At 46.2% G+C, this 19,242-nt stretch overlaps 1 protein-coding gene and 1 non-coding gene across 2 annotated transcripts; both read left to right on the top strand.

Moving 5' to 3' along the window:
• Positions 1-7,150: 7,150 nt before the first annotated feature.
• TRNAA-UGC lies at positions 7,151-7,223 on the top strand. The gene has a single exon. It is a non-coding gene; the product is annotated as a tRNA-Ala (tRNA).
• A 1,315-nt stretch (positions 7,224-8,538) lies between these two features.
• On the top strand, positions 8,539-10,107 carry LOC125546250 (3-oxo-Delta(4,5)-steroid 5-beta-reductase-like). Its single transcript, XM_048710464.1, has one exon. The coding sequence runs from the start codon at positions 8,749-8,751 to the stop codon at positions 9,940-9,942; it is 1,194 nt and encodes a 397-aa protein (XP_048566421.1). The 5' UTR covers positions 8,539-8,748; the 3' UTR covers positions 9,943-10,107.
• The last annotated feature ends 9,135 nt before the right edge of the window (positions 10,108-19,242 follow it).

Below are 19,242 nucleotides of genomic sequence, written 5' to 3'. Positions count from 1 at the left end.
ACCAGCTCGAAACTGACAAGACATTGCGCCACATCACTCCTTAGCCTTGGTACGATTTCTAGATCGATCACCTTCTGAGAGATTGCATTGAGGAATGCGCATAGCTTCACAATGGCTAATCGGACGTTTTCCGGTAGAAGCCCCCTCAATGCAACCGGAAGCAGTTGCGTCATAATCACGTGGCAGTCATGAGACTTTAGGTTCTGAAACTTTTTCTCTGGCATATTTATTATTCCCTTTATATTCGACGAGAAGCCAGTCGTGACCTTCATACTGAGCAGGCATTCAAAGAAGATTTATTTCTCTTCTTTCGTAAGAGCGAAGCTGGCAGGACCTTTATACTGCTTCGGAGGCATGCCTTCTTTTTTGTGCAAACGTTGCAGGTCCTCCCGTGCCTCACGTGTATCTTTCGTCTTCCCATACACGCCCAAGAAGCCTAGCAGGTTCACGCAAAGGTTCTTCGTCACGTGCATCACGTCGATTGAAGAGCGGACCTCTAGGTCTTTCCAGTAGGGTAGGTCCCAAAATATAGATTTCTTCTTCCACATGGGTGCGTGTCCCTCAACGTCATTCGGAACAGCTAGTCCGCCGGGACCCTTTCCAAAGATTACATGTAAATCATTGACCATAGATAGTACGTGATCACCGGTACGCATGGCGGGCTTCTTCCGGTGATCTGCCTCGCCTTTGAAATGCTTGCCTTTCTTTCGACATTGATGGTTGGTCGGAAGAAATCAACAATGGCCCAGGTACACATTCTTCCTGCATTTGTCCAGGTATATACTTTCAGTGTCATCTAAACAGTGCGTGCATGCGTGGTATCCTTTGTTTGTCTGTCCTGAAAGGTTACTGAGAGCGGGCCAATCGTTGATGGTCACGAACAGCAACACCTTTAGGTTAAATTCCTCCTGTCTATGCTCATCCCATGTACGTACACCGTTTCCATTCCACAGCTGTAAAAGTTCTTCAACTAATGGCCTTAGGTACACATCAATGTCGTTGCCGGGTTGCTTAATTAGGGCCTTGGATGAGAACTGGCATCATAATGAACTTCTGCTTCATGCACATCCAAGGAGGAAGGTTATACATACATAGAGTCACGGGCCAGGTGCTGTGATTGCTACTCTGCTCCCCGAAAGGATTAATGCCATCCACGCTTAAAGCAAACCATACGTTCCTTGGGTCCTTTGCAAACTCATCCCAGTACTTTCTCTCGATTTTTCTCCACTGCGACCCGTCAGCGGGTGCTCTCAACTTCCCGTCTTTCTTACGGTCCTCACTGTGCCATCGCATCAACTTGGCATGCTCTTCGTTTCTGAACAGACGTTTCAACCGTGGTATTATAGGAGCATACCACATCACCTTCGCAGGAACCCTCTTCCTGGGGGGCTCGCCGTCAACATCACCAGGGTCATCTCGTCTGATCTTATACCGCAATGCACCGCATACCGGGCATGCGTTCAGATCCTTGTATGCACCGCGGTAGAGGATGCAGTCATTAGGGCATGCATGTATCTTCTCCACCTCCAATCCTAGAGGGCATACGACCTTCTTTGCTGCGTATGTATTGTCGAGCAATTCGTTATCCTTTGGAAGCTTCTTCTTCAATATTTTCAGTAGCTTCTCAAATCCTTTGTCAGGCACAGCATTCTCTGCCTTCCACTGCAGCAATTCCAGTACGGTACCGAGCTTTGTGTTGCCATCTTCGCAATTGGGGTACAACCCTTTTTTGTGATCCTCTAACATGCGATCGAACTTCAGCTTCTCCTTTTGACTTTCGCATTGCGTCCTTGCATCGACAATGACCCGGCGGAGATCATCATCATCGGGCACATCGTCTGGTTCCTCTTGATCTTCAGCAGCTTCACCCGTTGCAGCATCATTGGGCACATCGTCTGGTTCCTCTTGATCTTCATCAGCTCCCCCGTTGTAGCATCACCGTATTCAGGGGGCACATAGTTGTCATCGTACTCTTCTTCTTCGTCGTCTTCCATCATAACCCCTATTTCTCCATGCCTCGTCCAAACATTATAGTGTGGCATGAAACCCTTGTAAAGCAGGTGAGAGTGAAGGATTTTCCGGTTAGAGTAAGACCTCGTATTCCCACATTCAGTGCATGGACAACACATAAAACCATTCTGCTTGTTTGCCTCAGCCGCATCGAGAAACTCATGCACGCCCTTAATGTACTCGGAGGTGTGTCTGTCACCGTACATCCATTGCCGGTTCATCTGCGTGCATTATATATAATTAAGTGTCCAAATTAATAGAAGTTCATCATCACATTAAAACCAAAGTACATACATAGTTCTCATCTAACGACATATAGCTCTCCCGAGCATCTAATTAATTAAACCATACATTGAAACTACGTAAAACATTTCAATGCGAAAACAAATGCGATCATAGTCGCAACCAAGGTAACAATTGATCCAACGGCATAATGATACCAAGCCTCGGTATGAATGGCATATTTTCTAATCTTTTTAATCTTCAAGCGCATTGCATCCATCTTGATCTTGTGATCATCGACGACATCCGCAACATGCAACTCCAATATCATCTTCTCCTCCTCAATTTTTTTTATTTTTTCCTTCAACAAATTGTTTTCTTCTTCAACTAAATTTAACCTCTCGACAATAGGATTGGTTGGAATTTCCGATTCACATACATCCTACATAAATAAAATCTATGTCACGTTGGTCGGCATAATTTTCATAAACAATAAATGAACCAATAGTTATAAAGATAATATATATACCACATCCGAATCATAGACAGGACGAGGGCCGACAGGGGCGGATACCAAAACCATTGCACTATATAAGATGCAATAATAAAAGTAAGAAAATAATACAAGTATCTATGTAAACATACAAGTAAGAATATTTTTCCTTTCAGAAAGAAGATAATAACAAGAGGCTCACCACAGTGGTGCCGGCGATGAGCTCGGCGCGGGTGATCGACGGCGGTGAAGACGGGGACGGGGCGTGACGGACCGCTAAACCTAGACAAATATTGAGGAAAATGGACCTTGGAGGTTGAGCTTGGAGAGGAGAAAGCTTAAGTAGTGTGGCTCGGGCATTCCATCGAACACCTTGTGTGCATAGGAGGTGAGCTAGAGCACCACCAAGCCCTCTCCCCCACGGCCAGAAAAAATAAAGCAGTGTGCTCTGCTCTTACGCGAGGGGGTATATATAGGCACCTCATTGGTCCCGGTTGGTGGCATGAACCGGGACTAAAGGGGAGCCTTTGGTCCTGGTTCAAGCCACCAACCGGGACCAATGGTGGTGGGCCAGGAGCGAGGCCCATTGGTCCCGGTTCGTCCCACCAACCGGGACCAAAAGGTCCAGACGAACCGGGACCAATGGCCCACGTGGCCCAGCCGCCCCCCTGGGCTCATGAACCGGGTCCAATGCCCCCATTGGTCCCGGTTCTGGACTGAACCGGGACTAATGGGCTGGCCCGGCCTGGACCTTTGCCCCCTTTTCTACTAGTGTCTACAGGTGTCTCCAAAGGTACATGTTGGGTTGGCATATTTCGAGATTAGGATTTGTCACTCCGATTGTCGGAGAGGTATCTCTGGGCCCTCTCGGTAATGCACATCACTTAAGCCTTGCAAGCATTGCAACTAATGAGTTAGTTGCGGGATAATGTATTACGGAACGAGTAAAGAGACTTGCCGGTAACGAGATTGAACTAGGTATTGAGATACCGACGATCGAATCTCGGGCAAGTAACATACCGATGACAAAGGGAACAACGTATGTTGTTGTGCGGTTTGACCGATAAAGATCTTCGTAGAATATGTGGGAGCAAATATGAGCATCCAGGTTCCGCTATTGGTTATTGACCGGAGACGTGTCTCGGTCATGTCTACATAGTTCTCGAACCCGTAGGGTCCGCACGCTTAACGTTACGATGACAGTTATATTATGAGTTTATATGTTTTGATGTACCGAAGGTTGTTCGGAGTACCAGATGTGATCACGGACATGACGAGGAGTCTCGAAATGGTCAAGACATGAAGATTGATATATTGGAAGCCTATGTTTGGATATCGGAAGTGTTCCGGGTGAAATCGGGATTTTACTAGAGTACCGGGAGGTTACCGGAACCCCCCGGGAGGTAAATGGGCCTTAGTGGGCCTTTACGAAGAAGAGGAGAGGCGACCAGGGCTAGGCCACATGCCCCTCCCCCCTAGTCCGAATAGGACAAGGAGAGGGGGGCGCCCCCCTTCCTTCTCTCCCTCCTCTTTCCCCCTCCCAAATCCTATTCCAACTAGGAAAAGGGGACGAGTCCTACTCCCACTCCTGGCGCGCCCTCTCCCTGGCCGGTCGAACCCCCCCTTGCTCCTTTATATACGGGGCAGGGGGCACCACATAGACACAACAATTGATCAAGTTGATCTTTTAGCCGTGTGCGGTGCCCCCCTCCACCATAGTCCACCTCGATAATACTGTAGCGGTGCTTAGGCGAAGCCCTGCGTTGGTAGAACATCAACATCGTCACCACGCCGTCGTGCTGACGAAACTCTCCCTCAACACTCGGCTGGATCGGAGTTCGAGGGACGTCATCGGGCTGAACGTGTGCTGAACTCGGAGGTGCCGTACGTTCGGTACTTGATCGGTCGGATCGTGAAGACGTATGACTACATCAACCGCGTTGTGCTAACGCTTCCGCTTTCGGTCTACGAGGGTACGTGGGCAACACTCTCCCCTCTCGTTGCTATGCATCACCAAGATCTTGCGTGTGTGTAGGAATTTTTTTGAAATTACTACGTTCCCCAACAGTGGTATCAGAGCCTGGTTTTATGCGTAGATGTCATATGCACAAGTAGAACACAAGTGAGTTGTGGGCGATATAAGTCATACTTCTTACCAGCATGTCATACTTTGGTTCGGCGGTATTGTTGGATGAAGCGGCCCGGACCGACATTACGCGTACGCTTACGCGAGACTGGTTCTACCGACGTGCTTTGCACACAGGTGGCTGGCGGGTGTCAGTTTCTCCAACTTTAGAACCAAGTGTGGCTACGCCCGGTCCTTGCGAAGGTTAAAACGGCACCAAGTTGACAAACTATCGTTGTGGTTTTGATGTATAGGTAAGAACGGTTCTTGCTAAGCCCGTAGCAGCCACGTAAAACTTGCAACAACAAAGTAGAGGACGTCAACTTGTTTTTGCAGGGCATGTTGTGATGTGATATGGTCAAGACATGATGCTAAATTTTATTGTATGCGATGATCATGTTTTGTAACCGAGTTATCGGCAACTGGCGGGAGCCATATGGTTGTCGCTTTATTGTATGCAATGCAATCGCCCCGTAATGCTTTACTTTATCACTAAGCGGTAGCGATAGTCGTAGAAGTATAAGATTGGTGAGACGACAACGATGCTACGATGGAGATCAAGGTGTCGCGCCGGTGACGATGGTGATCATGACGGTTCTTCGGAGATGGAGATCACAAGTACAAGATGATGATGGCCATATCATATCACTTATATTGATTGCATGTGATGTTTATCTTTTATACATCTTATCTTGCTTTGATTGATGGTAGCATTATAAGATGATCTCTCACTAAATTTTAAGATAAAAGTGTTCTCCCTGAGTATGCACCGTTGCCAAAGTTCGTCGTGCCCAGACACCACGTAATGATCGGGTGTGATAAGCTCTACGTCAATCTACAATGGGTGCAAGCCAGTTTTGCACACGCAGAATACTCAGGTTAAACTTAACGAGCCTAGCATATGCAGATATGGCCTCGGAACACTGAGACCGAAAGGTCGAGCGTGAATCATATAGTAGATATGATCAACATAGTGATGTTCACCATTGGAAACTACTCAATTTCACATGATGATCGGTTATGGTTTAGTTGATTTGGATCACGTGATCACTTAAAAGATTAGAGGGATGTCTTTTTAAGTGGGATTTCTTAAGTAATATGATTAATTGAACTTAAATTTATCATGAACTTAGTACTTGATAGTATCTTGCTTGTCTATGTTTGATTGTAGATAGATGGCCCGTGATGTTGTTCCGTTGAATTTTAATGCGTTTCTTGAGAAAGCAAAGTTGAAAGATGATGGTAGCAATTACACGGACTGGGTCCGCAACTTGAGGATTATCCTCATTGCTACTCAGAAGAATTATGTCCTAGAAGCACTGCTGAGTGCCAGGCCTGCTGCTGATGCAACTGCAGACGTTAAGAACGTCTGGCGGAGCAAAGCTGATGACTACTCAATAGTTATGTGTGCCATGCTTTACGGCTTAGAACCGGGACTTCAACGACGTTTTGAACGTCATGGAGCATATGAGATGTTCCAGGAGTTGAAATTAATATTTCAAGCAAATGTCCGGGTTGAGAGATATGAAGTCTTCAATAAGTTCTACAGCTGCAAGATGGAGGAGAATAGTTCTGTCAGTGAACATATAAAGTGTCTGTGACGCCAAAGTCTCGTTGGCTTCTACCTTCGGTTTTTCTGCAGTCTGACTGTCTGCGACGCTCCTATTGTTCTACCACAATGACTGCGAGGGTGTGAGAGATTGTTTGAAATTTGATAATAACTAATTTTATCTTATTTCTAGGAAGCTTCTTGCCCTTCAAATCTTTTTACATCTATGTGTACTCGCCATGAGGCTCAGTAATATACACAATACATTGCATCAATTATATCCTCTCTAAGCCTCTTACACACTGTAAAGCCTATATTTTATTTTATTTTCATGTTTTGGAATTCTGGCAAATCAAAGAGGCCCTAAAGTTTAACGCGCGCGTGTCCTACATGGCTATAGGCATGCAGGCCGACGGCGTCCAGGAGTCTATGAAGCGTCCGTGAGATAAAAATTAAGCCTAGCACGATTATTAAAGTAACAAGGTTTAGTTTCTTTTTTTGCTTCGCAGACTCTCGCATGCGGACGACGCCTGCATCCCTACCTGCGCGTAGCATATATTCCCCCGAGCAGAGATCTTGCTTGCGTTGGGCGAATACGATTGGACAGACTAGCTCTTTTTTTTGAGAGAGAGAGAGAATATTGGACAGACTAGCTGCTAGTAGTGTTCTGTTGGTTGCAACGCACTGGATCCACGGATTAGCTAGTGTGTTTGAGTAACAGTATGGTACGGTTACTCGAACTGTCAACAATGGGGATGTAGCTCAAATGGTAGAGCGCCCGCTTTGCATGCGGGAGGCACGGGGTTCGATCCCCCGCATCTCCATTCAAGTTTTTATTTTTGTTGGTGTTAATTCCAGCAATTAGACTCCCATTCAATTCATTTTACCCCTAAAAAAACCCTTTACGTGGTAACTTTTGTGGAGCTAGCCAATTCTATGGAAAAAGGAATAGGAGCCCTCTAAATTGTAGGAGGTGACTTTACGTGGGAGGTAAAACGGCTTGGAATTGGTCTGGTGTTTCCAACACAAATTCATTGTACAACCGAACATCCGTATTGAGGTCAACTGATTACCAATTCCGTTTCTAGGCTTCAATGGAGACATCAAAACCCAGCGTTAGTGAATTGTGTTGACGATTTGATCTTTCTCGGTGCCCTTTGTTTATAGTTGTTGGCTTCCTCCTTTAGTGGGCTGCAAGTGCAAAACAACCATAAACTTCCAATGGAAAGGATTTCTAGCTCCATTCAGATTCACACGGTATCATCTAAAAAAGTGGGCTGCAAGTGCAAAATAACCTTAAAACTTCCAAAGAGTTACATAACTTGCATCATTCTTGTGCTAGAAATGTAGTGGAGCGAACGTTTGGCTTGTTGGAGAAAAAAAATGGGCTATCTTGCTTTCACAAACCTTCTATGACACTCCCTCTATTCCAAAATATAGTGCGCCCGCGCTTCCCGAGGTCCAACTTTGACCATAAATTTAACCAAGGAGACCAACTGCGGCGGGAGAAAAAATTCTTTCGAATACGAATTCACTGATATAATTATTGTCCCGCCGCGATCAGTCCTGATAGTTAAATTTACGGTCAAAGTTGAAGCACGTGGATAGAGGAAGCACTACATTGTGGAATGGAGGGAGTATAAAGGCTCATGTACCTACCGTAAATATGTTGTCGAATAAAATAACTATGTGAATGAAAATTATTTACTAGTATAAACTAAAATATGTAAATGAAATGTTGCAGGGAATGCGCAGCATGCCATGGAGGAAGTTGCAGGGAGTGTGCAACTTTACACAACTTTTTTTATGGCAATTTAGTTGTAAAAACACGTGTTACTTCGTGTCACACTTGTCAATTGGATTATATATTTTGTGGGGAACGTGTTAGTGAGAGAGATGCAACGGAGAAAGAAGAGACGGGCCCGCACAACGGCAGGTGTAGGGTAGGTCTGCAGACCAAGACGAAGACGCTGCGCGGCTCCTGGACCGTCAATGTCACCACCGGGCCACGACGGTCGACAACGATCTCCTTGCCGATCGTTCCCCACCGTCCAGCGCTCCTCGACAGCAAGCCGCGACACGAACACGTGGATCTGATTCTGAGCCAACAAAAATGACAAACGACAGCGCATACCCCACACATCCACCCAGATCGCCACGCAACGCGCGCACACACACGGAAGCAGGCAGGCACCCCAACAACTCCACTCTCCCCCCATTATCCCCAGATCCAGCCGGCGCTCCCCTCCCCTCCCTCCACCGCCGGCCACCTCCCCCGCTCCCTCCCCAACCCTCCGGCCTCCGACCCCCGCCCCGACCAAGCTGCCCGCGGCCAATCCCTAAGCCGCGATGAGCTGGTGGTGGGCGGGCGCGGTGGGCGCCGTCAAGAAGCGGCAGGACGAGCGGGCGGCGGCGGCCGAGCCCACCTTCCAGAGCGTGGCGCTCATCCTCGGCTCCACGGGGATCGTCGGCACCTCCCTCCTCGACATCCTCCCGCGGGACGACACCCCGGGCGGGCCCTGGAAGGTGTACGCCGTCTCCCGCCGCGCGCCGCCGGGCTGGTCCACCCCGCCGCCGTCCCCGGCCGTCACGCACCTCCAGCTCGACCTCGCCGACCCGGCCGCCGTCAGGGACGCCCTGACGCCGCTCACCGACGTCACCCACGTCTTCTACGCCGCGTGGTCCAGCCACGAGACCGAGGACCGCAACCGGGAGGTCAACGCCGGCATGCTCCGCAACGTGCTCTCCGTGGTTGTGCCCGGCTGCCCCGCGCTCGCCCACGTCTGCCTCCAGACCGGCCGCAAGCACTACGTCGGCCCGTTTGATGTCATCGGCAAGATCCCGGCCCCCGACCCGCCGTACACCGAGGACATGCCCCGGTTGGATCACCCCAACTTCTACTACGACCTGGAGGACGTCCTCTTCGACCACGTCTCCGGCCGCGACGGCGCCGTCACCTGGTCCGTGCACCGCCCCACCGTCATCTTCGGCTTCTCCCCCCGCAGCGCCATGAACGTGGTCGGCAGCCTGTGCGTATACGCCGCCATCTGCCGCAAGGAGGGCGCCACGCTGCGGTGGCCCGGCTGCAAGGTCGCCTGGGAGGGCTTCACCGACGCCTCCGACGCCGACCTTGTCGCTGAGCATGAGATCTGGGCGGCCGTCGACCCGTTTGCCAAGAACGAGGCTTTCAATTGCAGCAATGGGGATGTGTTCAAGTGGAAGCAACTCTGGCCGCTGCTGGCCGACCGCTTCGGGGTGGAGTGGGCAGGGTATGAGGGAGAGGACAGCCGGTTTGCGCTCGCGGATGCCATGGCTGGGAAGGAGGCGGTGTGGACGGAGATCATCCAGGAGAACGAGCTTGTCACCACGGAGCTCGAGGAGATCACCAGTTGGTGGTTTGTCGATGCCATGCTCAGTATCGACATTGAGCATTTGGACAACATGAACAAGAGCAAGGAGCATGGGTTCCTCGGCTTCCGTAACACCGTCAACTCCTTCAATGCTTGGATCGATAAGATGAAGGCTTCCAAGGTTGTTCCTTGATGCTTTTATTGTCTTGTATCTATTGTTGGTTACAGCATGCTATCGCATCCCATGTTATTTCTCATTTATCAATTTACTTCTGAAATTAGTTACATCCCATCATTTGTGCCAAATGTTGTAATCTAGAATAAGCCAGAACCAAATAAAGCTCTCAAGTTGTGAATCGATTATCTGTGCTCGTCATGTCTTCATTGCAAATTGTGAGCGTTAAATCGTTATTTTCCATCCATCTGCTGTTCATTCTTGCAAGGCAGAAATTAGTAGCACTTGTGTTTGGTATTGTTGGCCTGTTGCTTTTGTCTTCAGAACTGAGATAGTTTCCTTCACTTAGAAGGAACAAAAGGCAACCATTTGTTTTCCCCATCTCTTTTGATTGATAGTGCAAATGGAGGCAAACATGATGACCGATAACAATGGCATCATGTCTTTTTCTGCCAATTATTTCAAGGAAGTTGATCTCGAGAAGCAACAAACATTGTGCTGATAGGACAATTTAAACGAACACTTTAGCTTTGATATGGTAGCAGATAACAATGCATCATGATCATTCTACTAGTTGATTAAGGATTGAAAATGATACGTTTTGGGTCCTGGATCACAGGATCAGATCACTTGCACCGCACAGTAGGTGACGAGAATCTGAATAATGCTGTCTTTTGGGTTGTTGCTTTTTTTTATCGCTGGATGTGTTCCTTGTGCGGTTTTCTTTGTGCTAGTGGACCGGATGACACGGAAACATGCAGTATATGTTCAAAAATCAGTACTCTTGTATAAGATGACAAGATGTACACGCGAGTGCTCTGTTCTTGTACTAGCATTGTTAAATCTAGAAAAAAGTATTGGATCTCTTTGTTTATTTATGCCCGGCCATGTGATTTACACCTCTGCTCTTTAGGAGACTGCTTGATAATGCCATGACCTTGATTGTGACCAGATCGTGGTTGTAATTCTCGCTGCTAAATGCTACTATGGGCTTCTTTTGCCATATGGTTGAAAACGAAATAAAAATGGTATATAGTCAGCAATCCGCAAAAACAAACCTTAGACAGTCTGCATTCACACATGCTATGCCTTCGTTCATAAATAATACGAGTCTCTTTGGTTTCCTCCAATCTCCTAAAAACTTACTTGTATTCTGTTTTTACATATGACAACTTATTGGCAGCCTATAGTGGATTTGGAAGAGCTGGGCAATTTATAATGATTACTAGGTCACACAGAACAAATGCAATTGTTAGATTCATGCACACTGTGTGGGGTTGTGCCATCACAAAAACTTCCCATGTCAATTTTTTTTTACCAAAACACCACCAACTAACTTGTCATGTTGATGGAGCACATTTTTTTACTCACAATTAAAAATATAAAAGGTTAACATCAAGATGAGGTATTGTCAAATGTTGCTCCAGGGAACAAAAACATTCAGAAATCAGTATTTTCTGAATCTAAAATCATTATTTTCCATCCATCTGTTGTTCATTCTTGTAAGGCAGAAGCATTACATGTGTTTGGTATTGCTGATCTGCTACTGTCGTCTGTAAAGTGTTATGCTTCAGTCTTCAAAACTGAGATAGTTTCCTTCAAAACGAGAAGAACAAAAGGTAACCATTTTGTTTTCCTCATCTCCATTGATTGGTAGTGCAAATTGGAGGCAAACGTAATAGCAGATAACAATGGAAACATGTCATTTTCAGCCAAATATTCTCAGGAAGTTAATGCCCAGAAGCAACAAACACTGCTATGATCCCCGGAAGCAACAAACGATTCCATGATCTCCAGAAGCAAAATATTCTGCCATGGCAGCACAATTTTGGATGATCAGTTTAACTTGCAATGTCCCATCTTCCTGTAGTTTAATTTTTTATTCCCGCAAGGGGGAAAGCATGGAGCAAATCTTCAATTCAGTTTCTGGTACAAGGAAAAACTTTTAACACATCCCAACATTGACATCATTTGACTTGGTCTTAGTTCATAGCGTTCTGGGACATTACCCCCTTCGTCCTGTAATATAAGAGCGTTTTTGACACTAGGGAGTAATTGACCCTTCGTCCTGTAATATAAGAGCGTTTTTGACACTAGGGAGTAATTGATAACCTCCAGCCTCTGGCCCGCACGGTTGATGATTGTTGATGTTGGCATGTTTCACAATTAATCCGATTTGGATTTGTCTGTTCTGTCTGCAACAATAGCCCCTAAAATGGGAGACCTTAAATCCATTATAGGATCAACTCCTATAATCTTTTAGGGGTTGCAGGGTGCTCCATCGTCTGAATCTAAGTATTGACTCTATATATTTCTTTCTACCTATACATGCGGGAGCGGGTCCATGCGACAGCCAATGTAACTGTAGTGCTGTTACATCAGAGGATTTCTACCCCTGACAAATAGACCCTGCCTGTCATACCGGCCGTGACCGTCACGGAGCCTGTGCAAGCCCCGGGGTGACGAGCTCAGCCATGGGCACGAAAATCGGGTGGACGACAGCTGAAACGAGAGCTGAGAACGGCTTGGCCCAGCCCAACTTGGTTGAGTCCAGTGAGAGAGGTTAAGGGAGATGGGACAGAGTGCGATGGCATCGATGACTTATCTGTAGCCTGAACTAACTTTCCCCTTCTACAGTTGCTCTTCCTCCCCCCAAGAACTGTACTGAATCCTGCCCTAAATTCGCTTGGTGTGACACCATTGAGTGAAGGCTGTGATACAAAAACCCGACAATTGGTCTCTCCAGGAACATATATGCAGTCCTTTAGGCTTCAGGTATACACAAAGTGTGGATTATTTTCGAGAGTGGCAAATATGGAGTTGGTTTCTCTTCTTCAATATATACTCCAAGTTGGGATCTAATCCCCCATTTTTATAATGACTCTAATCTTCTTAAACCCGACAATTAGTCTCTCCGGGGATCTAAATTTGAAGTTGTTGCATCGTAGTTCTCAGCTGTCACCTTTTGCCTGACATCAAACCTTGAACTCATAGGGGCCGTTGGAATCAGACCTTGAATTCTCAATTTCTGAAATTGGCACCTTGTACTAGTACACAACAAACCGTCGTTTGAATTTCCATATGTTTCTACACATGTTGCAATGTAGAATAAACTAGTTGAAAATAAACTAGTGCATTTGGCCATTATTTTCCATCCAATTGCCCGTTCATTCTTGTAAGGCACAAGTAGTACATGTGTTGTGTTTGGTATTGTTTATCTGTTGCTGTTATCTGTAAAGTGTCATGCTTCAGTCTTCTGAACTGAGGGGAGTTTCCTTCTCTGAATGAGATGAACGAAAGGCAACCATTTGTTTCCTCAACTCTGTCGGTTGGTAGTTCCAATGGAGGCAAACGTGATTTTCTGCCAACTATTCGCAGCAAGTTGATCTCCAGAAGCAACAAACACTGCTACGGCAGCACAATTTTATACGGCCAGTTTAACTTGAGCTGCCCCATCTTAATTATTGTTGTCCTGATATAACCTCTAGCCGAAAGCTGGCTCGTCTGATTGATTTCCCAAAATGATTGATGGTTGGAATTATCACTAGTTGGTATTGAAAGCCGATTTGTGATTCTTGCTCTGCTTGGCCTGCTGCATCGGTCATCTATAAACAGAGTGCTCTGCCCAGCCCACGCCTTCCCCTGTCTAGTGCTCAGTCACAGCGACACCATGCGTTCCCCTCGTCCGCCGCATCGGCTATTGGCATGCGGGCTATCTGTCGTAAGTCGCAGCTGGTGCTCCGACTACACCGTCGACCGACGCAGCAACTGCACCGGCGTCGATATCCACTGCTTCCGCCGTTTGGCACTGAGTCATGCTAGACCAGGAGGAACTCACAGACGACGACCGCCACTTTGTCAACGTCTGCTTGGGCAACACAATGTGCTTTGGGCTGGCTTTTCCTCAACATTTTCCCCAAGTCATGTCTCCGTGGATGCGGCACAGGATGGCCCTTAGAAACTCCGCCACTGCTAGCCTGTCAACCCGAGCGGTCTATCTTTTTGATAATTCGTTCTACTCTATATATATAAGAAATTCCTTTTTGGATATAGTGTTGTGTCACGCAAGGGCGTGTGTTCATACCACTATTGGTTCATATGGCGTGGCAAGATTCGTTGTTGTTATTGCTAGGGAATAGAGATGATTTTTTTTCTGTTTGTGAAAAGATATGATATGGAGTTTTTTTCTGTTTGTGAAAAGAGATGATATGAAGTTGAGTAAGGTGCATTTTCTCATGATATTATTCTCAGGAAAGGACCAACCACTATCGGCACGTCATTTTCCTTCTTACTGAATTATGTCGAGCCGCTTGGATGGGAGCCGTGTGTATCTCCGTCGCCTGATGAAGTAATGATGGTGGCAAAAAGTTAATGGTGAGCCCAGCAAACCATCTTTTTTAAAAAACTTGGTGAAACAGAAGACCGAGGAGAAGTGGAAAACGCTCCCATCACCCTCTCTGTGTTTTAGAGTTGCTTCATGTAAACTGTGCCTAGCAGATGCAAGAGGCCGTTAAGCATCATACTCTCCATTATCACGCAGTAGGCATCGACACATCACTTTGTGTTGTCGTACTTGTACATCACCAAGAAAACTTGGGGGAAAGCTCTGTAAAATTGCTCATGGCTCCCTCCTTACTGAATTATGTCGAGCTTCTTGGATCGCAGCCGTGCGTACCCACGTCCGCGGGATGGTGGCAAAAAGTTAATGGTGAGCCCAGCAGACCAACTTTTCTGGCACCTGAAACTGAAGACCGAGGAGAAGTGGAAAGCCCTCAAATCACTCTCTGTGTGTTTTAGAATCGCTTCATGTGGACTGTGCCTAGCAGACGCTAGAGACCACGTTCCTGCACTCTATTTCGCCTCAGTAATTTGAAGAAACAAAAGGCCAGCAACAAGCACCATCATATGCCTTGCCTTGAGTTCCTAAATCGTAGGCGTCTCTTTGGTTTCTTCCATCATCTCAACACCTACTTTGGCACTCTACTTTCTTTTTCAGTATGGCAACTTCATGGCACATCATATACTAGTACGACAGAAATGTGTAGGAGTAAAGATTTTGGAACCGTTGGTAATTTATAATAGCGAGGTCACACAGAACAAATGCAACTGCCACATTCATGCAATCCCTGTGTCAAATATTACAGAAACTGTCATTCATGCATTTCCTGTCCTCGTGTCTGTTTTTTGAACTCCGTGCCATGAGATATAGTTAGTATATTTTTCTCCGAAAGTGTTACTCTAATCTCGAGCACAAATCCACCCCTATGAACAGTAAATTCTAAAAAAATGTTAAAAATTTCAGAATCTAATTTATTTTTTCTGGATGAAATCAACAAGTTTCTGACATCCTTCAAAATTTCGCCTTGAAAAGTCATCTGTAGAGGTCTGTGCGAAAAAAATGAGTGCTTCAAAATGCGTCTTTTCTTAGTCCCGAATTTTTGTTTGTACAGGCCTCCACAAATGTCTTTCCAATGTGAAATTTTGCAGGATGTTAGAGCTTTCGTTGATGTTCATAAACAAAAAATCAGATATTTTTGATGGCCTTGGTCTTGAAATGTTGTTTTTTAGTACTTAAGAGGGGAAAAAGTAGCGCATCATTCAAAGTATATTTGTGCTATAAAGCATGATCCTATAGTACAAATCACATGATCCAACTATTTTTGATAAATCAAGTGAGCACCTCGCATTGTCCAATTAATGCGTCCCCTAGCGTTGTCGCCACGCCAGCAACTAGACCATAACTTTCCGCCGCCATTCTCTGGCTAGCCACCCGCCGCATGAGGTCCTCCGTGGTGACTGTGCAACCTGTGCAGCAAAGCTGCATCGGAGGCGGGCACCACGTCGTCGACAAAAGAAGCCAGGTCTGCAGTGGAGTAACCCACAGCGAGGGCCGTAGAGACAGAAGTAGTACTCGTGTTTGGTATTGCTCAGCTGTTGCCGTTGTCTGTAAAGTTCTATTCTTGAGAACTGAGAAAATTTTCTTCTCTCAGAAGGAACGAAAGGCAACCATTGGTTTCCTCAACTCAGTGGAAATGGAGGCAAACGTGATACATAATAACAACGGCAACATGTCACTTTCTACCAAATATTTCCAGGAAGTTTATCTCCACAAGCAACAAATGCTGCTTTATTTTTGGAAAGACTGAAAGCCATATATTAGATAAAATCAGCCCTCACAAGAACTTCTTAAAAAAATAGACAAATCCTTGAATAAATCAGCACTGTCATCCTATGGCATCCACCAAAGACACGCTGTGAGCAAAGCTCGTTGCAGTCACCGGGCATCCATCTCTGTGGAGCAATCTTGTTGAAACTGTTGGAACCAACACGAGGCTACACACGCGAGCTCGGTGGAGAGGAACGAAGGAGGGAGGAAGACGAACACAGGAATTTTCGAGGCCCAACTGCTTGCCTCTTTTCTTGCTTTCTTCTCTCCTTATTCACCTCGGGAGCCAAGCTCACCGTTACATGCATAACAAACCCACCTAGCGCAGCTCGATTTGATCGTGCCATCCCACGATCCGAATCTGGCGGGTGACCAAAACAACCATCAGAAAAGATGCCTCGACGTGAACTCGCACGTCTCATGCTACATGCAAACAGACCTCAACATGCATGACTCTACTTGAGCACTATGACCCAACATGCACACGTCCATCCCCATGCGCAGCTAGCCCACTAGTACTTTGCTAACTTACTTCCATGCTAAACGTAACACCGGGTGCATGACACGACTAAACAAACCGCTGACTAAACCTACGACAAGATTAGAACTAACAGAAACCAATGAGCTTTTCTTTGCAGGGTGAAACCCGGGAGCTTGAAGATGCAGCGGCTGGGAACCGGAGGAAAAGAACATGGCGTGGCATCATCCCCTCCGTAGGATGCCGCCAAGCACCTAGGCAAATACTGTACTTAAAAATACGAATGTACTTAAAAACCATGGAGAAACATCTTCCTTTCAGCAAGACTGTACGTAAAAATACGAATGTCGCGTCATTTGACTTGTGTTCACAGCCTTCTGGGCGGTTAATTGCAATGTTTGACAATTATATCACTGGTTGCTTATTGAAATCCGATTGGGGGTCATTTACATGCTCTGCTTGGCCAGTTGCATCTGCCGTCTATGAACAGAGTGCTCTGCCCAGATGCGGCCCTGTGGAGGGCTCAGCCACAGCAACACGTACAAGCTATAGATGGCGCTATAGATGGCAGATTGGTCGTCGCTTCTGCCCGCGCCGTCGATCACTACATGAACATGCCGGTTGTCTGTCACAATCGGCGCTCCAACACCGTCAACCCTCGCTTGAGCCGCATGCCATCTCCTCTGCTTCCACCTTCACCATCTCCACGAGAACTGCATATACTACGGAGTTGCTGGCCACTGTTGCTAGAAAAAAGGGAAGCAATCAGCAGCGTCACATCCCGAGCCTTGAATTCCTAAATTCTAGGCGTCTCTTTGGTTTCCTCCATTGTCTCAAGTTCTCAACACTTACTTTGGCAATCTGTTTTCTTTCATATGCCTCTTGGCACATCATATACTCCCTCCGGTCCTTTTTACTCTGCACATTGGATTTGCCGAAAGTCAAACTTTGCTAAGTTTGACCAAATTTATATTAGAAATTATTAGCATCTATAATATCTAATAAATATGATATGAAAATATATTCCAAGATGAATCTAATGATATTGGTGTTGTTATGTGAATGTCTATAATTTTTTATATAAACTTGGTCAAAGTTGGATGAGATTGACTTCGGACAAACCTAATATGCAGAGTAAAAAGGACCGGAGGGAGTATTATTAAAATAGAGGATTTTGGAACAGTTGGGCAATTTATAGTACTTAGGTCACACAGAAAAAATGTGATTGTCTCATGCAGTCCGTGCCAATTTGACAAAAACTGCAATTCATGCATTCCCCGTCCCTAGTAGATCTTTAAGAACAAAACCTCTATGCCACAAGATATAATTAACATTTTGTTTCGAGCAACCAGCAAGAGCACCGGCTACTGATATAGAAGGGAAAAGGTGAAAAACCAATATATACAGAGTGGCACATGTTTTGAAGGGATCGTGACAAACCGTATAAATACAACTCAGCGTTAGCCAATGCCCATCGTGGGCAAGTGTCCGGCAAACGACCCTTCTCTCCGCTTGATGTCGTCAAAGGCCAACATCGCAACCTCATAGTGCGTCATGCGGTGGCCCGTAAAAAATATACATGTTCCTTTCCTTTCAAATTTCGAGATGGTATAGATGAACCTACCACTGGGCCGTCCGCGCCCTTTTTGACTCCTTGGTGATTAACTCATCCCACTAGTTGGAGAAATTGCCAGGGTCTGGCAGGAAACTCGTAACAGGAAAATCCTCGTGCGTCCAGGCGGAGACGTGGTTCCAGACTGCCACCAAGAAGGGATAGGCCTTGCACACGTGGGTCGCGGTTCCGGGGCCTAGAGACACAACTGGCATCTAGGATTGTGCGGCCATCCATCAACCGCCAACATATCTGCCTTTTCTCAAGAAAACAATCTTATTTATGCTACAAATATATCCAAAAATTTAAATATAAATGGTTAACATCAATGTGAGGGATTTTCATATTTTACTTTTGGGAAAAAAATTAGAACCCTAGAATTTGTGTGCAATTTCTTGATGGCACCGACTTTTACAGAAAAAATAGGAGGAAGGTCTTGTTCCTCAAATGTTCTTCTTACTTTAGAAGAAAAAGGTAATGCATCATTCAAAAGTAGAGTTGAGCTGTAAAGCATGATCTTATAGCACAAATCGTCTGGCCGGCTATTTTTGATCAATCAAGCAACACCTGTATGTGTCAACGTAACTAAACGAATGACTCGTGCATTTGCGAGATTAGAATAATTATGTGTTATTGCATTGATGTTTTTAGAAATCATCATGACCAAAACATTAGGATAAATTATAATTAATGCATCTGCTCAACGACTTCATCCACGTCTTCTACGTCGCGTGGTCCAGCCACGAGACCGAGGACCGGAACCGGCATGCCAGTGCCGGCATGCTCTGCAACGTGCTCCCCGTCGCGGTGACCGGCTGCCCTGCGCTCGCTCACGTCTGCCTCCAGACCGGCCGCAAGCACTACGTTGGGTCGTTCAACGTCATCGGCAAGATCCCGGCCCCCGATCCACCCTACACCATGGACATGCCCCGCCTCAACCATCCCCAACTTCTACTACGACCAGGAGGACGTGTTCTTCGATCGACGAGGTCTTTTAAATCTCAGCCGTTAATATCTAATATTTACGGTCAGGATAATTTAGACTATGCGGATGAACGTGAT

The sequence above is a fragment of the Triticum urartu genome, chromosome 3 (assembly GCF_003073215.2).
Source record: "Triticum urartu cultivar G1812 chromosome 3, Tu2.1, whole genome shotgun sequence".
Lineage (NCBI taxonomy): Eukaryota > Viridiplantae > Streptophyta > Magnoliopsida > Poales > Poaceae > Triticum > Triticum urartu.
This window is presented reverse-complemented; position numbering and strand designations above follow the sequence as displayed.

What these genes read in the sequence shown, in the direction of transcription:
- LOC125546250 (XM_048710464.1), top strand. Translation starts at nt 8,749, where the DNA reads ATGAGCTGGTGGTGGGCGGGCGCGGTGGGCGCCGTCAAGAAGCGGCAG.